General features: G+C 48.9%; 1 protein-coding gene across 1 annotated transcript in view; it reads right to left on the bottom strand.

Moving 5' to 3' along the window:
• The window catches only part of Sdk1 (sidekick cell adhesion molecule 1), a 964,506-nt gene that overhangs the window by 33,150 nt on the left and 903,852 nt on the right, over nucleotides 1–27,504 (bottom strand). Inside the window, exons 36-40 of the mRNA XM_076923544.1 lie at nucleotides 23,603–23,718; nucleotides 20,591–20,777; nucleotides 17,875–18,012; nucleotides 9,945–10,106; nucleotides 7,561–7,686 (exon numbers count right to left, since the gene is read on the bottom strand). Coding sequence (XP_076779659.1) covers nucleotides 7,561–7,686; nucleotides 9,945–10,106; nucleotides 17,875–18,012; nucleotides 20,591–20,777; nucleotides 23,603–23,718 — 729 coding nt within the window. The remainder of the gene's footprint in view (nucleotides 1–7,560; nucleotides 7,687–9,944; nucleotides 10,107–17,874; nucleotides 18,013–20,590; nucleotides 20,778–23,602; nucleotides 23,719–27,504) is intronic.

Here is a 27,504-nt window from a genome sequence, read left to right as displayed (position 1 = left end):
TACCAATATTTACACGGCGATCACCAGTGGGTTAAAAAAAAAAAAAAACCCTTGGCAGCTGTGAGAGCTGCCACTGTTTCCCAACTGTGGGTTGTTTTTCTCATTTTTATTATGCTGCTAAATATCTCAATAAATCAGTGATGGAGAAAATACCTCCACAAATTTGTGAGAAAAATAACATTACAGAAGTATTAACAATAATGAGATTTGTGCAGTTGATTCTTCTGGTACCAGGAAGATCCCCAGTGCCTGGCTTCCCATCTCAGTCAGAATAGGAGAGGACAGCATGGCTGTGTTTATCACAAGGCAACCCTGGGCAGTGAGTGCAGGTGACCCACCTGTCACTGCTGTGAGAAACCTGTGCCATGGCCTGAAGAGACCAGTCGCCACACGTCACACGTCTCACACACACAAGGCCAGTTTCTCTTAGCTGATCCTGGAGGATGAATCTGAGAGGATGTTTTCCCAGGCTACAGGTCCCCTGGGTGGCGGGTCCCCTGGGTGACTGGTCAGTCAGTCCCCCAAGTGACTCATCTCTGGGTGACATTTCTGGGTGACAGATCCCCTAGGTGATGGGTCTCTTAGATGATCCCTAGACATCTTAACACATGTCAGATTGACCTCCTGCCTGGTCCCCAGATGCCTGATCCTCTGATAACATCACAAGATAACCACAGGTGACTTTTGGTTCCTGGTGACTGATTCTCAGGATAAATCAACCCGAGTGACTGGCTGATCCCCTAGGTGAGTGATCTCTGTATGACTGGTCCTCAAACGACTGATCTCTGGGTGAATCCTGAGGTGATTGACGCTGGCTACTCTTCTCTAATAGACGCCCCCGTGACTGATCACCGGTAACTGATTCCTGGATTATCAATCTTGTTTCTTAGTACACTGTCAGAGAAAGTCCTCCTGGAGGTCTTAAGAAAGCAGCAAGGAGGCACCAGGATAGAAACTGTGAATGTTCCCAAGGAAGTGTCACTGTCACCGCAGACATAGCATCTCACAAAGATGAGTGGAACTGCAGAGTTCAGCTCTCGGCATGGGTGTTCTTTAGAGAACACAGACTCTGTGATCTTCCTCCTCTACTGCGCTGTTCAGAAGGCTCTTCCGGGACAAACACAGCAGCTGTCAGAGGCTATGCTTGTTTCTAGAGGATGGAATGGGTCAGCATTAGCTCTCCATGCCTGCATCTCACCAGCCCCAGTGTAGGAGATACATTTGTTCATATGCTATCCCATCTTCTCTGAACCAAGGCAGAGCCCAGTGCAGCATGACCAAGGGGCTTCGCTGGATGTATTCCTCCAACGCCCAGGCATACACGACGTAGGTATCAAGGCAGATGGCGTGCCAATACAAAAGTTTGATTTCACGGCCAATTAAACAGGGTCTCCATGCTGAATGAAACTGTCACTCACCACTAAGTCAATGCAGCCAACAGCCCAACCGGCAGCCTGCAGTGCTGAGCAAGTGGACGCCTGGCAGTTGTTTATTTCTTAAGCACTGCCTTTTCTCTCTGTCTGAATGGTCTAGCTAGGAGGTGAGACTTAAACAACAGGCTAAATACAGCTGCTAATAGAAATGCCTTTTGTCTGATCCTTGCCCAAGGTAGCAGACAGCACTAGGTGTGTGTCTCAAGGCAGGGATGGCCAGTGAAGGGGACTGATCCAGAAAAGGAGGACGCCCAGGCATTTGGGGTGGGGTGGGGAGGAGAGAGAGAATGTGTGCTGACATGAGACAGAGCCCCAGTTGAGCTCCACTTGCTGTACCATCTCCAACCTTCACAGAATATGAATTTTTATCTATCTATCTATCTATCTATCTATCTATCTATCTATCTATCTATCTTTTGTGTGTGCACATGCATGTGTGTGCATGTGTATATGTGCAGATATCATTTCTCAGGTTTTAGAGGCAGAGTCTCTCAGTGACTTGCTGACTTAGTGTAGGAATCAAACTCTAGGCCTCATGCTTGCAATGGCAAGCACTTTATCAACTGAGCCATCTCCCCAGCTTGGTACTAATTTATTTGTGGAACTGGGTCTGCCTATCTAGGTAGCCTAGGCTGGCCTAGAATTCACTCTCCTCCTGCCTCATCCTCTGGAATGCTGGGAAGACAGGTCGGCTACCATGCCAAGCTGGGAAACATTAATTTTCTTTTTTGTTCAGTTAAAACTCACCTCACCAAGAACTGCAGGTCACACTGAATGGGAAAGGACTTGGGGTGCACCCAGGAGGGCTGAGGGTAGACAGGCCCCGCCCGCTGCATGCAGGCTAAGGCATCATCTGTGAGAACAGCAACACAATGTCTTCTCGCCTTGGGTGCGTCCTAAATATATATTTCATGGCCGCTTTGGAGAGGAAAGTATATTTATAGTGCCTTTAGTGCCATTCCAGTGTATTGTGTAAATATGTAAATTAGGCTCTGAGAGCTACACAGCAAAATGCCTTGGAATAATTTTCGTGAATAAATCATTCGAGTCTGCCCAACACATAGCTGCTTTCCAGATGCCTTTTGCGACACAATTCCAGGGGAGACTTGCTCAAAATTTAGAGAAATGAGCCAGCTGGTCAGCAGCCGTCCTGGTGGAGCTTGATGGCTGAGTCCTCCAGCTACACTCAGGGACCACATTCTCTGGAATAAGAAGCTCTGTGATTTAGCCTGATGCTACTGCCATTAGCTGCTGCAAGGCGGAGAGCCGTGGGCTCCTCTGCAAAGTCTTCAGGGGTGAAGACAGGGATAGGGACAGATGGGGACACAGTGTTGATGGGGGCAGGCAGGGATGTGGCCGGGCAGGGACACATCAGGCTGAACAGACCATCTGGGCCATGGGACACCTAAGTGTCTCTGTCCCCCTGGATGCCAGGCGGGCAGGGCTCTGCATAAACCAGCGTTCTGCCCAGAGAAGGCCTTGCCAGGGAGCTTCAGTGGAGAAAATGAGAAGATACAGTGTTTAATGGTTTGTGTAATGGGGCCTGAAATAGATGACAGCTGAGATCCAGAGGCCCCTGGGTCCCAGCAAGGTGTTTAAATATTGACGATCTATAAAAGCTTGTATGCCACAGTGAGCTGGGGCTGGCTTGTGTTACAAAGGGGATGGGACAGCTTGCTGTGTTAGTTTTTCAGTGAAAGGCCCACCACGGTCAGGTAGCAGCATCCACAAGGGGGCATGGATGGCAATTGTCTCTCAGTGTTGGTGGCAGGATGGCCGACTCTGAACATAGAGTCACTGCAGAGAGCCGGTTGGCTGTCCTTGAGATCATGGTGAGGACCAAATGATCACACAAGGCCCTAGAACCTTCACTGATTTCATGACTCCTGTCTCTAGGGCTGGCCAATGTCTTGCTCCTTGGGTATCATCTAGTCCAGCAAGGTGAAGCCAAAGATACTTCCCTCCCTCCCTTCCTTCCTTCCTTCCTTCCTTCCTTCCTTCCTTCCTTCCTTCCTTCCTTCCTTCCTTCCTTCCTTCCTTCTTCCTTCCTTCCCCTCTCTTTTCCCCTCCCTCCCTCTTCCATCCTTTTCTTACTTTGCATATTTTCATTCTCTGACAATTTCACATCTTACAACATTTTCCCCACTGCCATCCAGGAAGAAGCTTTAAAAGATATGTTTGTTTCGCACATGTGTGTGGGTATAGGCTGGGTAATCCTGCCACCCTTTAATACAGTTCCTCATAGCGTGGTGAGCCCCACAATAAAACCGTTTCATTGCTGCTTCATGACTGTAATTTTGCCGCTGTTATGAATTGCAATGTAAATACCTGTGCCTTCTGGCGGTCTTAAGTGATCCTTGTGAATGAATGGGTCATTGACCCCAAAAAGGGTCATGACCCACAGGTTGAGAACCTTTGCTCTAAGGCTTTAGATTCTGGACCTCACACTTGTGTGTCAGCTGTTCTACCCACTAGGCAATCTCCCCAGGCCATCTTTCCAGTCTATTTCTCCTTAGATGTTTTCAGAAGACACATGTAACTTATAATCATCCAGAAGCAACATGGAAGGGTGGGAGGAAGGAGAACTGCCTGCCACAGGATGTATGTCAGGTCTCTTCCCCTGTGGTCTCACAGCCTTCTTAAATATCAGACCCAAATGGCTCCTAAGACAAAATCCCATCTGGCACTGGAAAAGAAGCCCCTTCCTGAAGCATGCCGGGTGCTTCATTTGTGTTCGTGCTCAGGTGTTCCTTGTGAGCCTTGTGACCATCTGAAGCTCATGGTGAAGCTATTTAGCATTCTCCATGTCTGGGGACAGCCCCTAATCGTGGTATTACCACGAGCTCCCAGTGGTAATACCCAACTCAAACCATCAGAAACTCATTTTCCAGTAACATCCACCCTTCATCATTGAAACGAAATGGAACTTACACACACATAGGTACGAACGTAGATTAGTTCTGCCACTGTGGGGAACAGGAGAGAGGGTCCTCAAAAGTCTAAAAGCAAAGCTGCAGATGATCCAGCTGTCTGGGTGCTGGATATACAGCCAAAGAAAATGAGGTTAGCATATCAAATAGAGACACCTTTGTCATCTAAGAGAGGAAGCCAACCTAGATGTCTGTCAGTGGATGAATGGCAGAATGACTGTGGGGAGCCGACAGAAGGCAGCTATCATCCTTGCAGCCATCTTGAGCCATATACCCTGACAAGAGACTTGTTTACAATAGCCTACAACATCTGAGCACACTCTGACAACATCTTGCTTTAAATACCCAGGATCTTCCCTTGGGTGTGTGAGACTTAAAGCTGTGATTTAGAGCCCAGACTTAAATTAAGGGTGTGACTTAGAGAGATCAGATTTAGAGACAAGGCCTAAGGGCATGACTTAAAGGCATGACTTAAAGGCATGGCTTAGAAGTGAGACATATAAAAGGAGAGAGGCAGACAGAAGAGTTCAGTACAACTTGGAGTAGGAATTAGGCATTGAGGAAGAAGACACTTGGACTAGAGAACTCGGAAGAATGATTATTAAGTATTAGGCCCAGGGAGTAGGCAGTTGAGACTTGAGACAGGCAACTATTATTAGGCACTTAGCACTTAGCTTAGAGAAAGAAGCTTGGAACTTGGAGGCACTAGGGACTAGGAACTAGGGACTGGAAGAGAAGAAGAGAGACTGAAGAATAAATGGGATTGAATCAGACTCTGTCTGGTCTCCATTCTTCGAGTCCGTCCTCACTCTCTCTTGCTGAACCCTGACCCACAGCTTGGGGCGGTGCAGGCTCTAACAGTTTAGTCCCCAAGGCTTTTGGCAGTGTGGGTTCCAACGTTGATAGAGCGGTCCCCAACATTTTTGGCCCCCAAACATGGGGCAGCTCGGGCCACAACAAATGAAGTGTGATGGAAATACACAATGGATCGTTACTTAGCCATAAAGAAGAACCAAGTTCTGCCATTTGTAGCAAAATGTATGGAGCTGGAGGAAACCATGTTAAGAAACCTAGACACAGAAATACAAGTACTTGCACTCTGTCTCAAATGTGGGGACCAACAAAGAAATATAAGATGGAGGCAGAACACTAGTTATTAAGGGTTGCTGAGGTTGGGTGTGGTCAGTGCATGCTCTTGTGGCACCGTGGTTGGCACATAACCCGCCTCCCACAGGCTTGCACACTGAATGCTTGGTTACCAGCTGGGGGAACTATTTCAGAGGTGGGCCTAGCTAGAGGAAGTAGGCTATCGCAGGCGGGCCCTTGTCCCAGGCCCCTTCCTGTCTCTCTGTCTGCTTCCTGTCTACCATGAAGTAAGCAGCTCCCCACTACCATGCTCTTTATCATGTACAGCCAAATGTGTGGGACCAAGTGACCACAGACTGAACCCTCTGAGCCGTGAGCTAAGACAGGTCTTCTTTCCTTAAGTTCTTCATGTCAGGTAATTGAGTCCCAGCTGTGTGAAGGTAACAGACAGAGCACGCAGGAAAACACTGCACTGTGGGCTGGGATGAGGACCAGGTGGGAGAGAGCTTCCATAGCATGCAAAAGGTCCTGGATTCCAGCCACCACCTACAAGTCCACATGATGATGTACACCTATGATCTCAGCACTCGGGAGCTGAGGCAAGAGGATCACTCTTGGCTACACAGAGAGTACAAGGCCAACCTGAGTTGCATGGGACACTCTCAAAAAATGAAACCACATTGAATCCCATTAATATGTAATTAATACTTCTTTTAAAATGAGCAAGAGAGGGCTGGAGAGATGGCTCAGGAGTAAGAGTGCCCTTCCACAGGACCTGGGTTTCACTCCCAGCACCTAACTGGGGTTCCGGTCCAGGGGAAACCAATGTTCTCTTCTGATCACCTCAGGCATCAGGCACACATGTGGTGCACAGACATACATGCAAGCAACACACTCATATACATATAATAAAAAAATAAAATGATTTCTGAAAAAATGAGCAAGATAGAAAACAAGATCAGAAGGAAAGAGGTAGGGCTGGAGTAGTTCTGTGTGCATGTGTGGTGTGTGTGTACATGTGTATGTATAGGTGTATGTCGGTGCATGTGTATGTGCTTGTGTGTGTGCATGTGTATGTGTGTGTTCATGTATATGCACACGTGTGTGCATGTGTGGGGGTTCATGTGTGGGGGGGGGTTCATGTGTGTATGTGCTTATGTGTGGGGGTGCATATTCGTTCAAGTGTGTATACGCACACGCGCACGCGCACACACACACACACATGCACGCATGCTGTGCTCGGGTGCATGTGCTGGTGTGCGAGTGTGTCTATGTATGTATGTGTGTGCATATGTGTGCATGTGGGCACCTGTGAGTGGGTGTGTGGTGTATGTACCATGCATGTGGCTGTTTACAGCCTCGTGTATACATGCAGGCCAGAGAAGGATATCAGGTACCCTGCTCTGTCTCTCTCCCAGTGAGCCTGCAGCAAGGCTGGCAGCCAACAATCCCCAGTAATCTTCCTGTCTCCACCTCCCACAGCACTGGAGGTACAGGTACAGGTGCACACGGCCACGCCCTGCTTCTGCTGTGGTGCTGTGGATGTGACCTCAGGTCCTCATGCTTGTATGGCAAGACTCCTCACTCACAAGCCATCTCCCCAACCCAGGAATGGAGCTTAGCCCTCGTTTTCAGGGCCCCGAATGGCACAGCAGTAGATGTGTCGTTTTCTCTATTAATAAGGACGTTTGTAATTATCCGAAGCGAGCAGGCTCTTTCCGCAGGCCGCCAGCATTAGACCCCTGAGACGAGTCCCTGAGACACTTCTAGATCTTCCTGATGAGCTGAAATGTCTTCGAGTGTCCTTCGCCTCTTGTCTACCCTTTCCTGAGAGTGACAATTATCATCTTTCGGAGTGTCACACGGCTAAGGCATCAGAAATTGAATGCCCGAGAGGTTAACAGCACAACTGTGGTTACTAGGCACTCAGAAAGAGAACAAGAAATGAGTCTCCTCTTCCCTATCTCATGCCCCTATCTCAGCCCTGCTAGGGAAATGCAGACAGAGGAGACTCCATGGACCAACTGCCTTCAGTGTGACCAAGATACCACCACGTGGGCAGTGCCTGGTCCTGGTGTCCAGCCAGGAGTACACGGCCCCATGGCTCCTACCTGATGGCCTGGCTTCTATGACGTAGCCTGTGGTGGGTGTGTTCCCAGCGTTTCCCTCTGTCCACTGAAGGGTCAGCTCAGAGGCAGATTTAGTGACAAGGACATTTCTTGGAGAGCCTGGGGATCCTGTGGGATAAAAAGAGCAAAGAGAATATTGGCTTTGAGGGGACTGGGGACCCCTCAGTGGTGACAGAAGTGTTGATTAAAGATTTTTAAATTATCTATCTAATCTATCTATCTATCTATCTATCTATCTATCTATCTATCTAATCTATTCTAATCTATCTGACGTGTGTATGCTGGTACCTGTAGAGGACAGAAGAGGACATCAGAGCTCTTAGATCAGCAGTTCTCAACCTGTGGGTCACAACTCCTTTGGGGGTCCCATACTAGATATCCAGCATATGAGATATTTACATTATGATTCATAATAGTAGCAAAATTATAGTTATGAAATGGCAACAGCATAATTTTATGGTTGGGGGGTCACCACAACATGAGGGACTATGTTAAAGGGTGGGAGGATCAGGAAGGCTGAGAACTACTGCCTTAGAACCACAGTTACAGCTGGGAACTGAACTTGGGTCCTCTGCAAGAGCAGCAAGCACTCTTGACCACTGAGCCATCTCTCCAGCCTGGGACTGGGTTTTTGAGGCAGGGTCTTGATACACAGCCAAGGTTGGCCCTAACCATGTGATCTTCCTGTCTCCCAAGTGCTGGAATTACTTCCCTCATTCCCCCACTCTGAGAATGTAGGAGCCAGAGGGAGTGATTGAGAAAGGCCAGTTACACTGCCGTCAGTGTGCGGCAGAGCAATTACAGCTGCCCGGGAAGATGCTGAACACAGTATTACCTACCTGCAAGACCTCAAAGTCTCTGTTTCTTTTGAGCTTCCATTAGTTCTGTTTTTTACAGTCTTGATAAGAAAAAGGTTTCAAGTGATGCACACACAAGACAGGAATTTGAGAGACGCGTTGGTGAATCTCAGAACATGGCACAGGAACACATATGTGTATTTATGTTGGCATACAGAAGAAATGTTTCAAATCCCCAGTGAAGTCCAAAATTGGCTCATGAAAAAGAATTTAATTAAATTTAAAAAGCTGGGCTGGAGAGATGGCTGGGTCAGTGAAGTCCCTGCTACAGAAGCATGAGGCCCTGGGTTGGGATCCCCAGCACCCATGTCAAAGCTCAGGATGGTTGTGTGCATCTTCAATCCTAGCACACCAGAGTACTGCTGGGCACTGGGCACTCTTGGAGCTCACTGGTTTCCCTGTCCTGTCAGTTAGTGAGCACGGGGTTCATCAAGAGACCTTGTCTCCAAAACCAGGAAAGAGCGATTGGGAACACTGTTTCAGACAGACTTGTGACATCTACAGGCACACATGCTTATAGACAGCAGTGTGCACATACATCACACACATACATATGCGCACATAGAATTTAAAGAAAAGGAGCTGGCACTGGGTGTGTACCTGCTATTCCTGCACAGGGGAGGCAGATAAAGCAGAGTCCTTTGGACTCACTGACTAGTCTAGGCAAATTGGCAAGTAATTTGCCAGGATCAAGAAGAGACCCTTTCTCAAGCAAAAGGTGGAGGACAATGGAGTGTCACCACCTTTGGCTTCTACAGGTATGCGTGCATACACACACACACCAAAACAAAACAGGAGGTAACCAGGGGACAGACAGAGACGGTGTCGGCCAACAGTTAGTTTCCCAATGCTGTTCTTTAAACAGTGCTCTGCCTCCTGGTGAATGAAGCAAAGCTGGACCAGCCCTCCCTATGGCTCAAGGACACTAGAAGCTTCTTCTCTGTTTTACTTCAAAAATAAGATTCATAGCTGGACATGGTGGTGTTTGCCTGTCACCCTAGTACTTGGGAAATTAAGGCGGAAAGATTGTCCCAAGTTAGAGGCCAGTCTGGGCTACCCATAAAGACTGTATATATTACAAAGGTTTTACAATTTTTATTTATTTTTTTCTTAAGGTGTTTTTGTTTGTTTTAGCTAGAAAAAAATCTATATGCTTAACACAAAGAACTTGCTTCTGCATATGTAACAAGTCTACTCACAGAAACTCATGTTCTCTGTAGTTTGCTTCAAAGTTTTTAAACTTTTTTGAGACAGGCTCTTATATAGCCCAGGTTTGCCCCAAGCTCTGCAGTGAGGATAGCCTTGAACTCCTGAGTCTCCTGCCTCCACCTCCTGAGTGCTGGGATTCCAGGTGTGCACTGCTGTGCCTGGCTTACAATGTGTTTTGGAAACTTCCGAGGCATTTTCTGGCTGCTAGACTCAAAAGGTTTGAGAATGCTCCTGAATCCCCAGCCTACAAAGCAGGTGACTGTGGAGGCTCAGCTCAGTTAGTGCAGACCACTTACTCACCCTCAGCTGGGCCTGCAGTGACATTGGCCTGGAGCTCCGGCCCGTAGGCAATGGTCCGCGCCTGGACGCGGAAGAAATAGGTCACTCCCTTGGTCAGGTCCCGCACCTTCAGCCAGCGTTGCCAGTTCCCTTTCACGTCCACGGTCACCACCTTACTCACGCCTGAAATGACCATAAGAGCACAGGGAAGAGGAGGCTGAGTTTGGAGAAGCAATTGAGCGAGCCTGATCTGTAGTGATAAGAGGGGAGACAGCCCTGGCAGCTCACTAAAGGAGATCACTTACAATTAGGAGGACTTTAAATGGCGATCCGGCCAATTTTCATCCCAGATAAGTGTAATTGGAGTTTAAGCTTGATAAGTGACTCTGTCCAAAAAAACCACCAAGCCTGTGACAATCACAAAGGGAATGGCCCAGGTCTCGCTGAGGGCAGTGAACAGGGGGAAGTGCCCAGGTAGGGCTCCCCGACTGTATCCTGGGGACCACCATCTTCCCGTTCTGCTTCCAACTATTACAGAATCCTGCCTCCCTTACAGAGGTTAACTGCACACCTCCTGAGTTAGTCAGTAGGAAAGGCGGGGTATGGAAGAACTAGACTCTGTTCAAAGGAGAGCTTCCACCAATAACCGGTCTGCAGCCTGACCCAGCTGACATGTATATGACTTGCAAGCCTCAGGCAACTTTTGGGAATATCACCCAGGTAAGATGGTGTTAAATCTGTGCCTCTGGGTATTGGCCCTTAGTTCAGAGAATGAGGGCCACACAAGACAACATTTCCGTACAGAAATATACAAACAAACTCATAATATTCCATTAAGAACTAGAGTTCCCTTATCCATGGATATGTTTCAGGACCCCTGATTTTTTTCCTGAGACTGGGGTATATGCATGTGAGTGTACATAGGCACCTCTACACAATACATACACATGGATTCCCCATAGAACCAGAGTTAATCTGTCCTTTCATGGTACAATGCTGGCACTCTTTGTGTATTATTTTGCAACAACTGTTGAGCCTTATTAAGTAAAATAAGGTTGAGATAAACATGAGCACTGTGCAATAGCACTGACAGTCCATCTGACCACCAAGACAGCCAGAGTGGCTAATGCGAGGGTAAGATCCACTGCATGGATACACTGAACAAACTTCAGTCTGATTACTGAGATGGCTACTAACAGGAGAGTAAGATCCACTGCATGGATACACTGAACAAAGTTCAGCATTGGGCATGAATATGCTAAACAATCAACCTGGTGACTTAGTGGCTGATAGGAGGGTAGCGCATACAGCATTGATACTCTGGACAAAGAGACAGTTCACATCTTGGTCAAGATGGAGAAAGATGGAGAGAGAATTTGTTGCCCTACTTGGGATTGTGCACACATCTAAAAAACTTATAGATGGTTTAGTTCCCCAATTTAATACTTTCGAATTGTGGCTGATCTCCAGTAAATGATACTACTGAAAAAGAATTAAAGAATAATGAACATCACTGCACAATTAGGCAGTGAGATTTAGTGGAAAGAATAAACACTTAAAATTACATAACATGCATTTCCCGAGAGGGCGAATGAGGTTCTTTGTTTCCATAGGGTTGAGAACAATGCAATGTTTTTAAGTAAGCTCTCAGCTTTGGGACTTCTCTGAGTGCTCACTCATCTCTGCCAGGGAGGTCCAAGATGGCATGAAGAAGTAGTTCTTCCATGTCTTCCAGGTCAGCAGATGTGTGTCCCTGGAGCACTGAGAAGAGCTGGACATGGGGAATGGTGTCTCCTGCCCAGCACTGTTGCCCCCGGCCTGCCCTCAGTATAAAGGAAGCATAGTGAAGTCTGGCCCCTTTAATACCACATGGGCTTGCAGAAGAACCGAAGAGCCATCTTACTAAAAATGATCTGTTGTTCCAGGCCATCAGAGCATGGATCTGTAGTCCCCAGGTCTCCAAAATGCCTCTTAGCTGGCTCATTATGGTCATATTATGTCTTTAATACAAGTTTGTGCCAGCTGAATTATTGCCTTCTCAATTATTTCAGGGTGATTTAAACAACTTCTGTTTGACTCTCCTCATGGGAGGTGGGATCTGTAGAAAAATGTGTTCAATTCTGCCCAAAGAGCTGGACCCTACCATCATACACGCTGATGAAGAATGAGGCTACAAAGATGGCGGATGTCACGGGGTGGCTGTCACAGCTGGAGTCCTCTCAGATATAAGGCTGTTCTGCAGTGGTGCCTTCTGTGTTTAGAGATGCTTAGTTCTCTCTGGAGCAGCTGTAACCTCATTTAGGGACTTTGTATATTTAATTCCACAAGGAGGAGAGCCAGCCTGGCCTTCCCTCCATCTCAAATGTGTCAAAATTTTATTTATTTGGTCAATTTTAAAACCATGCTCTGCACTATGAAGCCTTGGGGTACAATCTCATAAAACACTACTGTTTAAAGCATATTTAAGAAACATAAAAATATCTCTGCCATAAAATCAGATCCCCAAAACATGTCTCAGTGCTCAAATGGCCTAGTGCTCCGTGCGGCTCAGCGCTCTGGGCGGCAAGGGGTCTGCAAGACATAGCACTGAGTCCTACAGTGGCACAACTGTATGGAACTCAGTGTGTGGTGATTTGGAAGTATAGTGCCCCCAGTAGTATGATACTCTGATGTCTGGTGCTCCTAGCGTGTGTCTGGTCTTTGCAGTGGTTAGTTACTCCCAGGGAAGCGGTGCTCCAGTTCAGTAATAAATCAAGTGGTGTTGTGCTCCCACTGATGTAGAGCTTCAGTGAGGAGCTCTTCTCAGTGATTTCCCAGTCATGTGGTGCTCTTGGTGGGGGTGGTGCTCTAGTGTGATGGTCTTCCCAGTGGAGTAAGGCTACTCTCAGTGGGGTGGTGATCTTAGTGAAGTGGTGCTCCTAGTAGGGTGGTGGTCCTAGTGAGGTGGTGCTCCCCATGGATTAGTGCTCCTAGTGGTTTCATCTTGTACCCAGCTGAATGCTTGCTTCCTCTATTCCTGACAACAGCAGAAGAAATTCTGAGATACATGAGAACAAAAGAGAAGCACTTCCTCTCCTCCACTCAGCCAAGAGTAGTTAGTTCTCTTAGAAGTTTGAAGTCCTAGGTCAGCCTGTGAAGAATTGGGGAAGCCTTCACCTCAGGTAATACTGGGTAAGACCATTGTTCTGTTTCCTTGGTTTATGGTTTAAATTTCTTTTTCGAAGTACTAGGGATGGAACCCGGGCCTAACATATCTAGGCAGGTGCTCACCACTGAGCCACACCCCAGCCCCTCACTGGGGGATTCTAGGCAGGGGCTCTACCACTGAGCCACACCCCAGCCCCTCACTGGGGGATTCTAGGCAGGGGCTCTACCACTGAGCCACACCCCAGCCCCTCACTGGAGGATTCTAGGCAGGGGCTCTACCACTGAGCCACACCCCAGCCCCTCACTGGGGGATTCTAGGCAGGGGCTCTACCACTGAGCCACACCTCAGCCCCTCACTGGGGGATTCTAGGCAGGGGCTCTACCACTGAGCCACACCCCAGCCCCTCACTGGGGGATTCTAGGCAGGGGCTCTACCACTGAGCCACACCCCAGCCCCTCACTGGGGGATTCTAGGCAGGGGCTCTACCACTGAGCCACACCCTAACTCTCTTTTTTCTTTTGAGACAGTGTCTTATGAAGTTGTCCAGGGTGGCTTTCAACTTTCTGTAGTCCAGTCGGTCCTTGAACTTGCTTGCACTCCTGCTTCAGCCTTCTGAGTGGCTGGGAGTAAAAGCTTGCTTCACCAGGTTTAGCTTTCCAGCTTTTCTGAGGTTGATAGTCTCCACAGGGAGTTAAGGAGATAGGCAAACTGGCAGTTCAGTGAGCAGCAAGGGTCCCAACTAAGTTATCATTGTTGGGAAACACACAATCCCTGGAGCAGCTGAGTTTCTGAGATGCACCCAGGACCCTTCCCTCCTGCACTCCGCCCCCCCCTCCCGTAACCCATTCCACAGCCTAATGGCTCCAGAGGACCCTTTTGGTATCTGAAGATGATCATTGAAACATCAAGGCTAGCCTGAGCCACAGTGAGATTTGTAAGATTCTTTCTCAAAACCACATAATTACCTTTTGGCCTGGGTCTTGCTCCTTCTAGTCAACCTCTGATGGGCTTGTGTAGTTGATGCTGGGTCAAGTCTTTGTCTGTGTCACACAGCAAGGCTCAGCTAGAATGTCTGAGAACCACAGGGTTGCTCAGCTGACTGCTGATCAAGGCAAGGGAGGTGCTGGGTCACCTTGCAGGCCTGTTCAAGTGTGTGCATGTGTGCTTGCATGCGTGTCCATGCATATGCCTCTGTGTGTGTGTAAGCAGGGCTCTAATGTGTCCTGTGTTTAGATATCTGCTGATCTCTGCATGTCTCATGATGGCTAAGCTTCCACTAGCCATGTGAGTCAGGCAGCCATAATCAGAGTAGCTTCTCAGGGGTGTGGGCTCAGGAGGTTTGAGTCAAGAGATCATGATCACCTCAGTCTTGCAGGGCCATTCATGGGTCTTGTGGCTTAGTTGCTGCTGTCTACAGGCAACTCTGTAGGGCCACCAGCTGGGCTGTGTGCTCTGGCCACCGACAAGCTGGAAGACTGAGCCTGGGATCAACCATGACAGACACACAGGTGGAGGTGGGGATGGGCCAGGTCTGTGAACGGTTCAAACCCAGGGCTATAGAGAGTCTGAGGTTAGCCTGGGGTACAGAGTTAAGTTTTGAGTCTAGCCTGGGCTACATACTAAGTCCTGACTCAGAACCAAAGCAAAAGCAAGGATGTGGGCTTCTAGATAACTTGTCCCTGAATTGTGTGCTGCGGCCCTGCCTGTCCTTGACCTGCAGAGCCAGTAAGGGGCCACAGAGTCACCATGTCTTCCCGACCTTGTTCCCAGCATGGCACAGACAGCACCGATGGCAGGGACATTTATGATGAAGGAGCCAGGCCTTTCCACACACGGAGAGGCGACGGCAGTGACAGAACACCTTGTCACTATGAAAAGAGGTGAAAATGGGTGCAACTGAAGTGATTCCATCAGCTGTCACCCGGGGAGTGACAAGCACACGCTGGCTGTGCAGCCAGTGCTCTGTCTGGAATCACCTGGCACTCAGACTCCAACGCAGGCTGTCGGAAATGCACGCTCCCCACTTCTCTCCCTGCCAGGAGCTTCAGAATGCTGCGCATGCCCTGGGCTGCCTAGGTTCAAGTCTCATCCCTCTCTGTCAATCTAGAAGGCCAGGGCTGGAGTAAATGAATGCAGGGCTCAAGGGGCCCATGAGATGGCCTGATAGATAAAGGCATTTGCTGCCAACCCTGATGACCTCCTGAAAGCTGCTCTCTGATTCTCACATGCATGCCATGCCACAAGGGTGTGCATGCATGTGCACATGTGTATGTACACGTGTGCACATGCACACCCACAAAGTTAAAATGTAATTTTAAGAAGATGAGCTTTACACTCAGTTTCTTAGTGTGTGTGTCTGTGTGTGTGTGTGTGTCTGTGTGTGTGTACATGTGTGGTGGGGAGGCGATCATGTATGTGCATGAGTGTTCATGTGTGTGTAGGAGCCACAACAATGTTGGGTATCTTTCTTCTAATGTGGCTCATCATGACTTTTGATATGGCACCTCCTCCAGGTTCTGAGGCTCTCTGAGTAGGCTAGGCTGGTTGGCTACAGTATACCAGCAATCCCTGTCTCTGCCCACTCCCAGTGCTGAGATTATAAATAGGTGTTACCACACACACGTCTTTATGTGAATGCTAGGGACTGAACTCAGATCCTCATGCTTGCAAGGCAAGTACCTTACTGACTGAGCTGTCTCTCCAGCCTCCTAAACTCAGTTTGTTTGTAAAATGTACACTGAGGTTACAGCTCAGCATAGGGCTGTCACAAGGGCACGGATGCCGGGATGCCGGGATGCCGGGATGCCGGGATGCCGGGATGCCGGGTGGCAGGTGAATAGCACTGTGCAGGGTACACAGTAAGTGCTCAATAAACACTGTCCACTACGCAGATGATACCTGATGGGGCCGTGTCTACAGGGATTGAATGTGACAGAACACATTGTTATGAAAGATGACCAAGTATTCCTGGCTCTGGCAATGCAGGAAAACTAGAGACCAGCTTCAGCCGGCTGTGAGGAGAAGCTGTTGGAACTCTGCAGAAAGCCAGAATTGCCTGGGGGTGGAGGGTGGGGTGTACAGAGAGACGGAATCCCCAAAGACTGCAAGTTCTCTGTGACACACTTTGGAGGGTAGGTATGAGAGTTAGGTCAGGGCAGAAGCCCTCTGCTACCAGGGTGTGTGCCACAGGGTTCTTGGAGATTCAGGCAGTCATTAACACAGGACATAGAACACAGGATGTGGCAGAGTTAGTTTCTTGTTTGAGGCTGAATGAGATACTCAAGCTAGCTTTGATAACTAACAAAGGTCAAGCAGAGCCATGATCCTGACAGTCACTTCTCAATTGAATGGCTCCAATTGTTCTCTCTTTCTCTCTCTCTCTCTCTCTCTCTCTCTCTCTCTCTCTCTCTCTCTCTCTCTCTCTCTCTGTATATGTGCATGTGTGTTGGGAAGGAACCCTCCTGAACAGATAAGAAGGTCTTTGGGAAGTCTCCCATCACCTCTCTGCCAACCATGCAAGAACAATGGGTGTGTCTACTGGAAATCTGTCCTTAGATCTTGAAGGTAGCTCTGCACAAGCCACTTTTGCTCAACTCTGGAAAGAGAGCCACGCAGCAGGACTGCAGCAGTCACTGTCCACTGCCCGTCCAGTGTCATTTTGGATTCTTAGAACCCAATGCAGAGACCATCTCTGTAGTGCACTGAGTTCGATTGTCTCAGCATCCCTTGGCTTTCTCTCTCTCTCATCTTCACAGTGCTGATTTGGGATGCAGCTCAGAATTGACAGTGCAAAAGCCTAAGGCCATAGTTTATGGTGAGCATTCTGTCTTTCTTAGAGTATCATAAAGTAACGGCAAATCTTCTTGTCAAAGGCATCGGAGATTCAAATGCAATAAAATTGAGGGCTTGAATGTTCCATTTCAAACCGGCTTCCCACTCCATGTGACTGCTTATTTCATAAGGAAACTCTTGACCATGGCTTTAAATGAAGAGCCATTATTATCTGGCCAGCTGCTTCTGTATTATTTTCTCCTAGACATTAACTAATCTCTATGTTTTATCATCTATCTGAGTATATGACCAGGAGAGGCAAGATTTGAACCTGGCTGGACCTTTCTCTGAGTACGTAGTGGGGTGAGGAAGAAAGGCCACAGAGCCCTCAGGGGACAACAGGAACAAGTGGATAAATGATGCAACCACAGACAAAACTCAGATAACACCCAGAAGCAGGGCTGACAGCCAGGTACCTGGTTTGTGACTAGGTCCTTTGAAGCCATCCTTAATGTGCCACTTCCTGCTGACTTACCCACCATATTGCCTCTTCCAAGTCCCCCAGGCATCGGAATCACCACTGCTATCTCCTGTCAGTTACTGTAGGGTCCCTGGGTCAGCTTTCTCAAAGCGTTCCATCCTGTGATCCATCTATTACTGATCTGTGAGCATGTTCTTGGGGGAAACAACAACCTACTTTTTAACCCGTGGTATTCAGACCATGGTGTTTACCAGTCAGCTCCAGAGGCTCTTACTTAGCACCAGGAACCCACCTGTCCATCTAGTCATGTGGTCAGCAAGCCCCAGGCCTGTCACCAGCTCACCAGCACTAGGATTGAGCATTGCCACACCTAGAGTGTTTTACATGGGTTCTAAGTGTTCAGTTCAGGCTCTCATGCTTACACTTCAAGTGCCAGCAGCTGAACCATCTCCCCAACCCCTCGATTCCACCTCCCTGGCTTCTTGCAAGCTTGAGTAGGCATCTCTCGCTCTGAATCCTGGAGCACAGTCCACTATGCTTCCCCACCTTACCTTGCACTGGTGCTAAGGGCTCATACACCACTCGATAGCCCTGTAGGATGCCGTTGGCTGCCGATGGCTCCCCCCAGGATACGTTGAGTGTGGTAGAAGTTATTTCCGAGAATGCCAAGAAGCTGGGGGGCCCTGGAGCTGGGAAGACAGAGCACAGGTGTGCAGAGTGAAGACCAGCCCAGAGCATTTCTGGATTACTCACCCAGGGCCGGGCGGCCCTACGGAACAGGAGGAGCTAAGTGTTATTCAACATCAAAGACGTATAAGAGGGACGGGATGGGAGACACATTGAACAGCTCCCAGCTTCTTGGGATCAACAAGAAGCATGGCCCCTCCCAGAAGACCATGGAGGATGATGGAGCCGAACCACAAAGGAGCTGTGAGGTGAAAGACCAGAATCACAGATGTGAACAGGAGATGAAGTGCAGCAGCTTTATCTCTAGAGGTCTCAGGGGATGCTTGGTCCTGCTTTTAGGGAAAGAGGAAGAGCCATGGTGGATGGGTTTCCTCTCACTTCCCTTCCTTCCCCCACACCCCTCCCTCCTCTCCTCTCCCCAATCTTTCCCCACTGTGCCCCTCTCTTTCCTCCTCCCCTCCCCATTTCATCTGTCCATCCCCCTCCCCTCTCCCTTCTCTTTTTAACCCTTCTTTCCCATGGTGGGGAGTGGGGTGGTGGTGTGGGTAGTAGTGGGGGGTGGAGGTGGTGGGAAGTGGGAGATGACTGAGTGGAGGTGGTGGTGGGTGGGAGTGAGTGGGGATGGGTGAGGGTGGGTGAGTGTGACAGTGGTGGTGACTGCTGCCACGTTGATTCTACTCAGAATTCCACTGATACCCTGGGTTCACAGAGATCAGTTAGGTGGAGACAGGGAGAAACCTGACCAACTCACCAAGGCCATTGGCATGTACAGAAGCCCTTGGGAGCAGCCATGTGGGGCCTGTTCACTCATCAGGGTTGTGTAGGAGAGTGTGTGTAGGGGCTACCCTCACAGACATCCCACTAGGCTTTTGGTCTCCTCTGCCTAACTGCAACCATGTCCAATCTCCCCTTGCTGCATCTCAAATGCCCTGATCTACCTTTCCTTTCCTTTCCTTTCCTTTCCTTTCCTTTCCTTTCCTTTCCTTTCCTTTCCTTTCCTTTCCTTTCCTTTCCTTTCCTTTTCCCCTTCCTTTTCCCCTTCCTTTTTCCCTTCCCTTCCCCTCTCTTCCCTTTTTCCCCTTTTCTCCCTTTTCCCTTTCCCCTTCCCTTCCCTTCATCCCTTCCCTTCCCTTCTTCCCTTCCTTCCCTTCTCTTCCCCTCCCCCTCCCTGCCCCTTCCCTTCCTTCCCTTCCTCCCCCTCCCCTCCCCTCCCCCCTTCCCTCCCCTCCCCTCTCCTTCCCTTCCCTTCCTCTGAGACAGGGTTTCTCTGCATAGCCCTGGTTGTCCTGGGACTCCCCTGTAGACCAGGCTGGCCTCTGTCTCCTGACTGCTGGGATTAAAGAATATGCCACCATCACACCTAGCTAACTTCCTGGTTCTTAGCACAGGGCCTCTGACAGTCCCGGGGACCTGGGCTAGGCTGCCATTTTCTGGCAATACCACTGCTCTTTGGGATGAGAGGTGGTGGCCTGCTGCACATAGTGGCTGTGCCCTGTGTGCAGATGGCTCCCAGCTGGGCTGTCCTGGTCTGTCAGCACAGCTCATGTGGTGGATTAGGTGGGAAATGTCCTCCCCAGGCTCAAATGTGGACTCTCAATCCCAGCAGATGACGCAGTTTGGGAAGGCTGTAGCACCTTCAGGAGCTGGACGGAACAAGTCACTGCAGTCAGGCATTGCGGCTTTCTAGCTTGGCACTACTTTCTGTTCACTTTGCTTCCTGGCTGCAGATGCAAAGTGACCAGGGCCTCAACGTCATGCTCCTGACACCATATGTCCCCTGATAATAGATAGAGTGTTTCTCTTGGAAACACAGGCCCAAACATTCCCTCCCTGTCATCCTGAAGCTGCTTTTGTTGAGGTATTTTTATCATAGCAAGAGGAGAAGTAAATACAATCTGGGGGGGGGGGGGGCAGGTGACTGAGTGGCAGCTGCTGAGCTATTCCAGGCATGGTCTAGGGATCTTGACTGGGCCTGGCTGGGACTGGGGGTGCCTGGGTCTAAATTTGGGGCCTGGGCCCTAGCCTCCATATACAAGAAACTCTGCTCCTAGAGACCTAGATGCACATGGGGCAGCTCTAAGAGACAGCACCAAAGGGAACTCTGGATCAGGAAGAAGACCTAGCTGCAGGCACAGGCCTTCCTCCTTCCAGTGACTTTGAAGGCTTACAAGAAAATATGCTGCTTCAACCTAGGGAAGACAACCTTAACCCCACACAGGCCCTGCCGATCAATAAGATGTCGCCCCTCGCACCTCTACTCCTCCAAATTTCAAGTTTGCTCCCTCTCTCCCTCTTTCTCTTTCCTTCCTTCCTTCCTTCTTCCTTTTTTTTTTTTTTTTTTTTTTTTTTTTGACAGAGTCTCATGTAACTTAGGCTGGCTTGGTTCTCAATATGTTGCTAAGAATGACTTTGAACTTGTTATCCTATCTCTCAGGTGCTTAGATTCAAAACTAGTGCCATAATGCCTACCTTGATTCTGAGGTGCTGGGCTGGAACCCAGGGCCTAGAGTAAGCACTCTACTGGATGAACTGCACCACACTGGCTCTTGATGCTATGACAGAATAGGCAGGATGACCTACCGGCCTGATGTGTGCGTCCTTGGCATGGGTCGCTCTTGGGCCCGTCACCAGCAGCATTGAAGGCTGAGATGCTGACCAGGTACTTTGTATGGCTGGTGAGATCCTTGATCTTTACCACAGGCTCAGGGAGAAAGAGGACCTTCATTTTCTCTGTCTCATTGCGACTGTCTGCCTCCCAGTAGTAAACCTGTTGGGCAGAGCACAGGGTAGGTTGGACTACACCAAGTTTAATGTAGGGAGTGATCCTGGGGGATCAGGCTTATATGCTAAATGATGCTCTGGGGTTCTGACCATTGGGCAATGGTCAGGGATTCTGCCCTATGATCTAGACCTTGAGTGCCATCTATCTATGGATAGGCCAAGCCCCTAAGTTTGCTCCATATCCCCACATTTTGTTCAAAGCCAATGTCTACGTGTCCTAGCAATGTAGCAATGTAAAAACACCAAAAACAACAGGAAGGAGACAGGAGACAATGGACAGCACCCAATGTTTAAAAACAGAAAGTCATGTGTGGGGATGCATGCTTTGAACCCCAGTTCTGGGGAGGTGGAGACAGGCAGATCCCTGGGCTCAGTGTAGCTTACAGGCCGGCAAGGCAGTCTGTCTCAACACACAAGGTAGGGAGGGGGCTAGAGAGGTGGCTCAGCAATTAACAGACAGATCCTGGTACCCATGTCTGGCAGCTCACAGCTACTCCAGGAGTTCTGGTGCCCTCTTCTGTGTCCCACGGACACCAGGGCTGGTATATACATATCTAGACACAATTTAAAGATACATTTCTAAAAGGTGGAGGGAATCTGAGAAACAAGAGCTGCACACACATGCACACATGCACACAAACACACATGATACACAGGAACACAAAAGCACACATTAACACACACACACACACACACACACACACACACACACACACCCACACACACATCAGGAAAGAGTCCTAAGCTGAGACTGTGGGGAAAGCACCTTGCCTCCTCCCTTTAAATAAGATTTCTTCTCAGCTAGCTTTGACACACTTACAGGTAGATCTGAGGTCCAAGCACAAATGTTTGAGGAATTAGCAGAACCAGTTCCCTAAACAGCTGTCTGGCAACTACTGCCCCCAGCCTGTGCCAGCTGGGCTGCCCAAAGACAACACTGGCTGCAAGGTACCCCTCAGCTCTGTGTGCATGATCCTGTGCCAGGCCCCAAGAGTGGTGTGCCCTCTGTAAGAGCAGGGCAGATTGTGCAGGAGGCAGCCGGGGCATCCAGCCTCACGGGTCACCCCTGTTCTGGAGCCTGTCCACGAAGCGAGTGTGCACATTTCCACTCGCAGGCCTCGGCTGCATGCCCGATGGCAGAGCTTACTGTGGGAAAGCCTCTGCTCAGACAGACCATGCTAACTTGTGATCGATATCCAAGTTCAATGTCTTTATCATTAGGGAAATGAGAAAACATATTTTTGGATGTGCATAAATAATGCCTTGCCTTGGAGCTCACGGGGCTCTCTGTGACCTCATTCGTCTTCGTAAGAGCCCTGCCGGCAGGGAGGTATTCATTTTCATAGCACACCTACCAAAATCATTCTGAAATGGATGTTTAATTGGGCCAATATTCATCAGGGCAGCATGGCCTGAGATTGGGATAACTGATCAGTAGGACTCATGGAGGCCAGACGAGGAAATTACTTCTGGGAGAATGGAGACACCAGACAGGATGTCTCCAGGCAGGTTAGGTGATGCTGGGAGTTCCTCAGGGCCCTTAGCAGGGGAGGGTGCAGACAGGAGGGCAGCAGGGGGAAGCCTGCCTACAGGGATTACTTCCCTTGATGCTGGCTGGCAAGGTGTGTGTCTTCCTTTCCTTCCATCTCTAGATCAGTTGGCTAATGGATACTCTATGGCTTTGGAGTAAGCTGGTCTCAATGTGAGATTCCCCAGAAGTCACACCACATGGGGACTTGTTACAAATGTAGTTCCCAGGACTCAGGACATGGCTCAGTTGTGCAGGTCTAAGGACCTGAGTGCTATGCCAGACACAGGTTTTACTTATCTATCTATCTATCTATCTATCTATCTATCTATCTATCTATCTATCTATCTATCTATCTATCGTGCTTGTAGTTCCAGTGCTGGGGAGACAGAGACTGGAGGATCCCTGGGACTTATTGGCCAGCCAGACTAATCAAACAGGTGAGGTCCTGGCCAAGAAGAAACCTTGTCTCTGCCCCACCACACCTCCCCAGAAGGAAAACAATGTTGACTGCTTAAGGCCTGAAGAGCAGCATAGTCAAAGTAAACTTCTGTGCACACACACACACACACACACACACACCACTCACACACATAGCTCACCACTACACATACCACACACACACACCACATACATACACACTTCCCCACCTACACACACACACCCACACCCCCACACACACCACATACTACACCCACACTACACATACACTATACACCATACACACATGGCACATATACCACATACATCCCTCACACCACATACCCCTCATATAATACACACACACACAAACACACACACACACACACACACACACACACACACACACACACACACACACCACATACCACCCCCTCAAGGTCTCTGGCTCTACCCCACACCTATGGAAATGAGAGTCCCCCCATGTGCAGTAGACAGTAATGGGCTTTGTAACTGGCCTTTGTGAGGACACCCCACTTTTATTACTATCAGCAAATGCCCTGGAAGAGGTCAGACTCCTTGGTGGACCTTTGAGCATCCTTGGAGGAGCCAAGCATGCTCTGGTGTTTTGTGGTTGGGCACGCAGCAGCCTACTTCCTGTGCAGCTTTTCTCTGAGCAGCTTTTATCTCAGGTGCTGTACCCACCAAGCCTGCTCTAGGCACTTGGGGCCTGCTTCCATGCTGTGCATATGCTGCTGGGAATACAGCAGACCAGCATACAGCTGGTGTGCATCCAAAGCCTTTGGGGGCCCCAGGCACACAATGAGCTGGAAGAGAGAGCCCAGCCATGCATAAGAACTTGCCTTGTAACCCTGGATGTTCCCATTCTGGCTCTCTGGGGGCGGTGGGTCCCATGTGACTTCCAGCTGGCTGGCCGTGAGTGGGGTCACCTGGACATTCTGTGGGGCCATCGCTGGGGCTGAGGACAGAGAGAAACAGGAGAGTAACTGGGGTGGCCTCCTGTAAGCTGGTTGAGACCCACAAACCCATGTCTCCCAGGCTCACACAGGACATAGTTCTGTGATGGAGAGTGTGGGAAACTATGTACCTGGGCACTACCCAAGTTTGGAGGGGCCTCAGGTGTAACCACATTCTAGGCCTCAGGCTGTGTCCCATACAACTCTTAGTCCCTTTATGCCAAGGCAGGTTACAAGCCCTCTCAGAGGAGCCTTCTTATAAATGCACAAAACAAACTACAAAGAGTTACAAAGAACACTGATTCTGCTGAGATACAGTTAGCCAGTGTTGAAAGACAGACACTATCCAGAAACCACATGGCATAAGCTGGGAGACCAAACAGTGAGAATACAGTATACATGTATGTAGTAAGTTTATCTTCATGTATGTGCACGTGTGTGCACATCTGTAACATCTGTATATAGGCTTCTGTATATATATATATACATATACATATACATATATATATATATATATATATATATATATATATATATATATATATATTTGTATGTGTGAAGGCCAGAGGTCAATGTCGGTGTCTTCATTGATCACCTTAGCATGTGTGTGTATGTGTGTGTGTGTGTGCACGCATGTCTTTGCAGAAGCCTACTTCAGGTATCCTCTATGATCTCACTCTCCACTTTTTTTTTTGAGGCAGGATCTCTCACTGAACATGGAACTAAGTGGTTGATTGACTAGCCAGCCAGTGAGCTCTCGGAAACCCACCTGTCTCCTCCCATCTCCACCTCTGGGAACATGGAGGCTTTCATATAGATGCTGGGAATCCAAACTCAGGTCCTTAAACTCTCTCTCTCTCTCTCTCTCTCTCTCTCTCTCTCTCTCTCTCCCTCTCCCTCTGTGTGTGTGTGTGTGTGTGTGTGTGTGTGTGTGTGTGTGTAGCAATTATCTTAGTGGCTGAGCCACCTCCCAGACCCTGCTGGCTATCTTTTGATTAGAGTCTGTCCAGAGGCCATCAATGGCGTCCACAAAGCCATCACTGCCTAAGGAGATTTTTTTCTGGCATGGTGCTCTTTTGGAGAGATCAGGCGACCTGGTGAGCAGTAGGTCACCCTTTGCTCGCAGCTCCCTCCCCTGCTTCCTGCTCTCTCCCCCCACCCATGCAGAATAAAGTAGTAATTAACACCCGCTCAGCCTGACACGACTATTTATTTTGTTCTAACTGTGTGCTTCTGTATTATCGCTGCCCACCCTGCCGCTAATGGAAATGTTAATAGCCCACACCAGGTTGTTGTGACAGATGCTGGGCCTCATTATCAGAAATTCTTATTTACCGCTCCATTAAACAACAGAATCACACAAAAAAACAATTCAATCAAAACTAACTGGAGGAATTTTAACAGCCGCATTAATAATCCAAAACATAAATAAAGTTAATGTCTTCTGCATGTTTGCCGTCGGCAACTGGATCACAAAATTACTGTTGTACAATTAAAATCATGAGAGGCAGAATTGAGCATGGCCGTTCCTCTGGTAGGCTGGCGCACAGATCCCTCCTTGGTTCTCTCAGGGTTGGCTTTCCATAGCCTGGCAAAGCCAGGACAGCCCTGGCCATGAGCGTCCATCTGTAGCAGGTGGCTGGACGAGCCATACACTTAGGGTGATCGCTAAGACTCGGGGTCTCTGATGTCTCTTGGCTAGGCAGAAAGAAACTAGATGAAGCTTCCAGATGAGACACGCCTATGTCAGCTGTACTGCAGCCTGTCTTTTTTATGCCACAAAGATACTGCAGGTAACAGGATACTGCCAGCACATGCGGAGAGGAAATAGATGAAACATGGTATGATCTAGGATTTAATATGTTTTTCATTTTCTGTTTGTTTTAATATTTTATTTTGTTTATTATTTTTTGGCTCCTGTGAGCTTCAGGGCTTCCAGTCTGCCTGGAGAATTTAGCCTGCTGCTCTCCACCCAGAAAGCAAGCATCACCCAATGGAAGTGTGTGCAGCTTGGAGGCTGATGGGTCGACGGGCTAAGCCTTTGTTCTCTTATCTAGACATTCATGGTGTAAGATGCACGCAAATATTAGCCTGTGTGTGTGTGTGTGGTTGGTTGGTGTACATACATGTTTATGTGTGCACATGGAAATGTGCACATATGTGTGTAAAAGCCAGAGGTCAGGTCTCTTTGTCAGTTTCCCTCCACCTTATTTTTTGAGACTGTGTCTCTGTGGGCATTTGAAGGAAAATGTTCCCCATAGGCTCAGAGAGAGTGGCACTATTAGGACGCACTATTATATACCTTCCAGTCTGTCACCCAGCTATGCTTGGATGGGCCACTTTGCAGACACTTCCTCATCTGGTGTGGTGGTCTGAATAGGTTTAGCCTCCCATACATTCATGTGTTTGAGTGCTTGGCCCACAGGGAGTGGGACTATTAGGAGGTGTGGCCTTGTGGGAGGAGGTGTGGCCTTGTGGGAGGAGGTGTGGCCTTGTGGGAGGAGGTGTGGCCCTGTGGGAGGAGGTGTGGCCTTGTGGGAGGAGGTGTGGCCCTGTGGGAGGAGGTGTGGCCTTGTGGGAGGAGGTGTGGCCTTGTGGGAGGAGGTGTGGCCCTGTGGGAGGAGGTGTGGCCCTGTGGGAGGAGGTGTGGCCCTGTGGGAGGAGGTGTGGCCTTGTGGGAGGAGGTGTGGCCTTGTGGGAGGAGATGTGGCCTTGTGGGAGGAGGTGTGGCCTTGTGGGAGAAGGTGTGGCCTTGTGGAAGGAAGTGTGTCACTGGGGGCAGGCTTTGAGGTCTCAGATGCTCCAGCCAGGCCAATGGCTCACAATCTCTCCTTGCTGTTTGCTGATTCAGATGTAGAATTCTCAGCTCCTTCCCCAGCACTCTGTCTGCCTGCATGCTTCCTGTTTCGATGATAATGGATTGAACCTCTGAAACTGTAAGCCAGCCCCAATTACATGTTTTCTTTTATAAGAGTTGCCATGGTCATGGTGTCTCTTCACGGATATAGAAACCCTAACTAAGACAGTTTCTCACTGAACTAGGAGCTGATTTGCTAGGTAGTCCCGGCAGGGATCTCCAGGGATCCCTCTACTGCTGAGGTTACAAATATGCCAACTTTTATGTTGGGTGCTGGGACAGAACTCAGGCCTTCTTGCTTTCATGGCAAGTGTTTTAACTGACTGAGCCATCTCCCCAACCCCTGGTATAATTTTCAATGCATGAAATTGTTTTCTTAAAACATTTTGACCAGCAGTTTTCTAGAGCATCTGTTGATTAGATGCCTGCGAGCAGCATCAGGTGTAGAACAGGAAGGCCATGGTCATGGTTGAGACTGGCTCTGCATATCTACGGAGCAGCTAACAACACCAGCATTGGTTGTCAGAATTTCTCCCTCACCCTTGCCACAATGCTATGTGGCCTCAGAGACAGATCCTCAAGCAATGGATAAAGAAACCCCAGGAACTTCTGGGGCTCCCGGCAACTGTAAAATTCTGCCATAGTAAAATTCTAGAAATTTCTAGAAACTTCAGGTTTTCTTGCTGATTTCATTGGGAGACCCTGCAAGACAATCTTCTGACAGGCTTTCATTGGCCCCACTGTCTGTATTAAGAAGAGCAGTGGGTGCTGATGGTTGGCCATCCTGTTTTCCTCATCCAGCCTCCCAGGAAGGCTTACCACCTTCAGGTGGCCATCAGCTGTAGCTAGGCCAAGAATGGCCACCAGGACTGGGGAGATGGCTCAGTCAGTAAAGTGAATATGCATGAAAGTCTGAGTTTGATTTAAAAAA

The sequence above is a fragment of the Arvicanthis niloticus genome, chromosome 24, assembly GCF_011762505.2.
Source record: "Arvicanthis niloticus isolate mArvNil1 chromosome 24, mArvNil1.pat.X, whole genome shotgun sequence".
In the NCBI taxonomy this organism is placed as follows: domain Eukaryota; kingdom Metazoa; phylum Chordata; class Mammalia; order Rodentia; family Muridae; genus Arvicanthis; species Arvicanthis niloticus.
The sequence above is the reverse complement of the archived record's forward strand: the minus strand, read 5'-3'. Positions and strand labels throughout refer to the sequence as shown.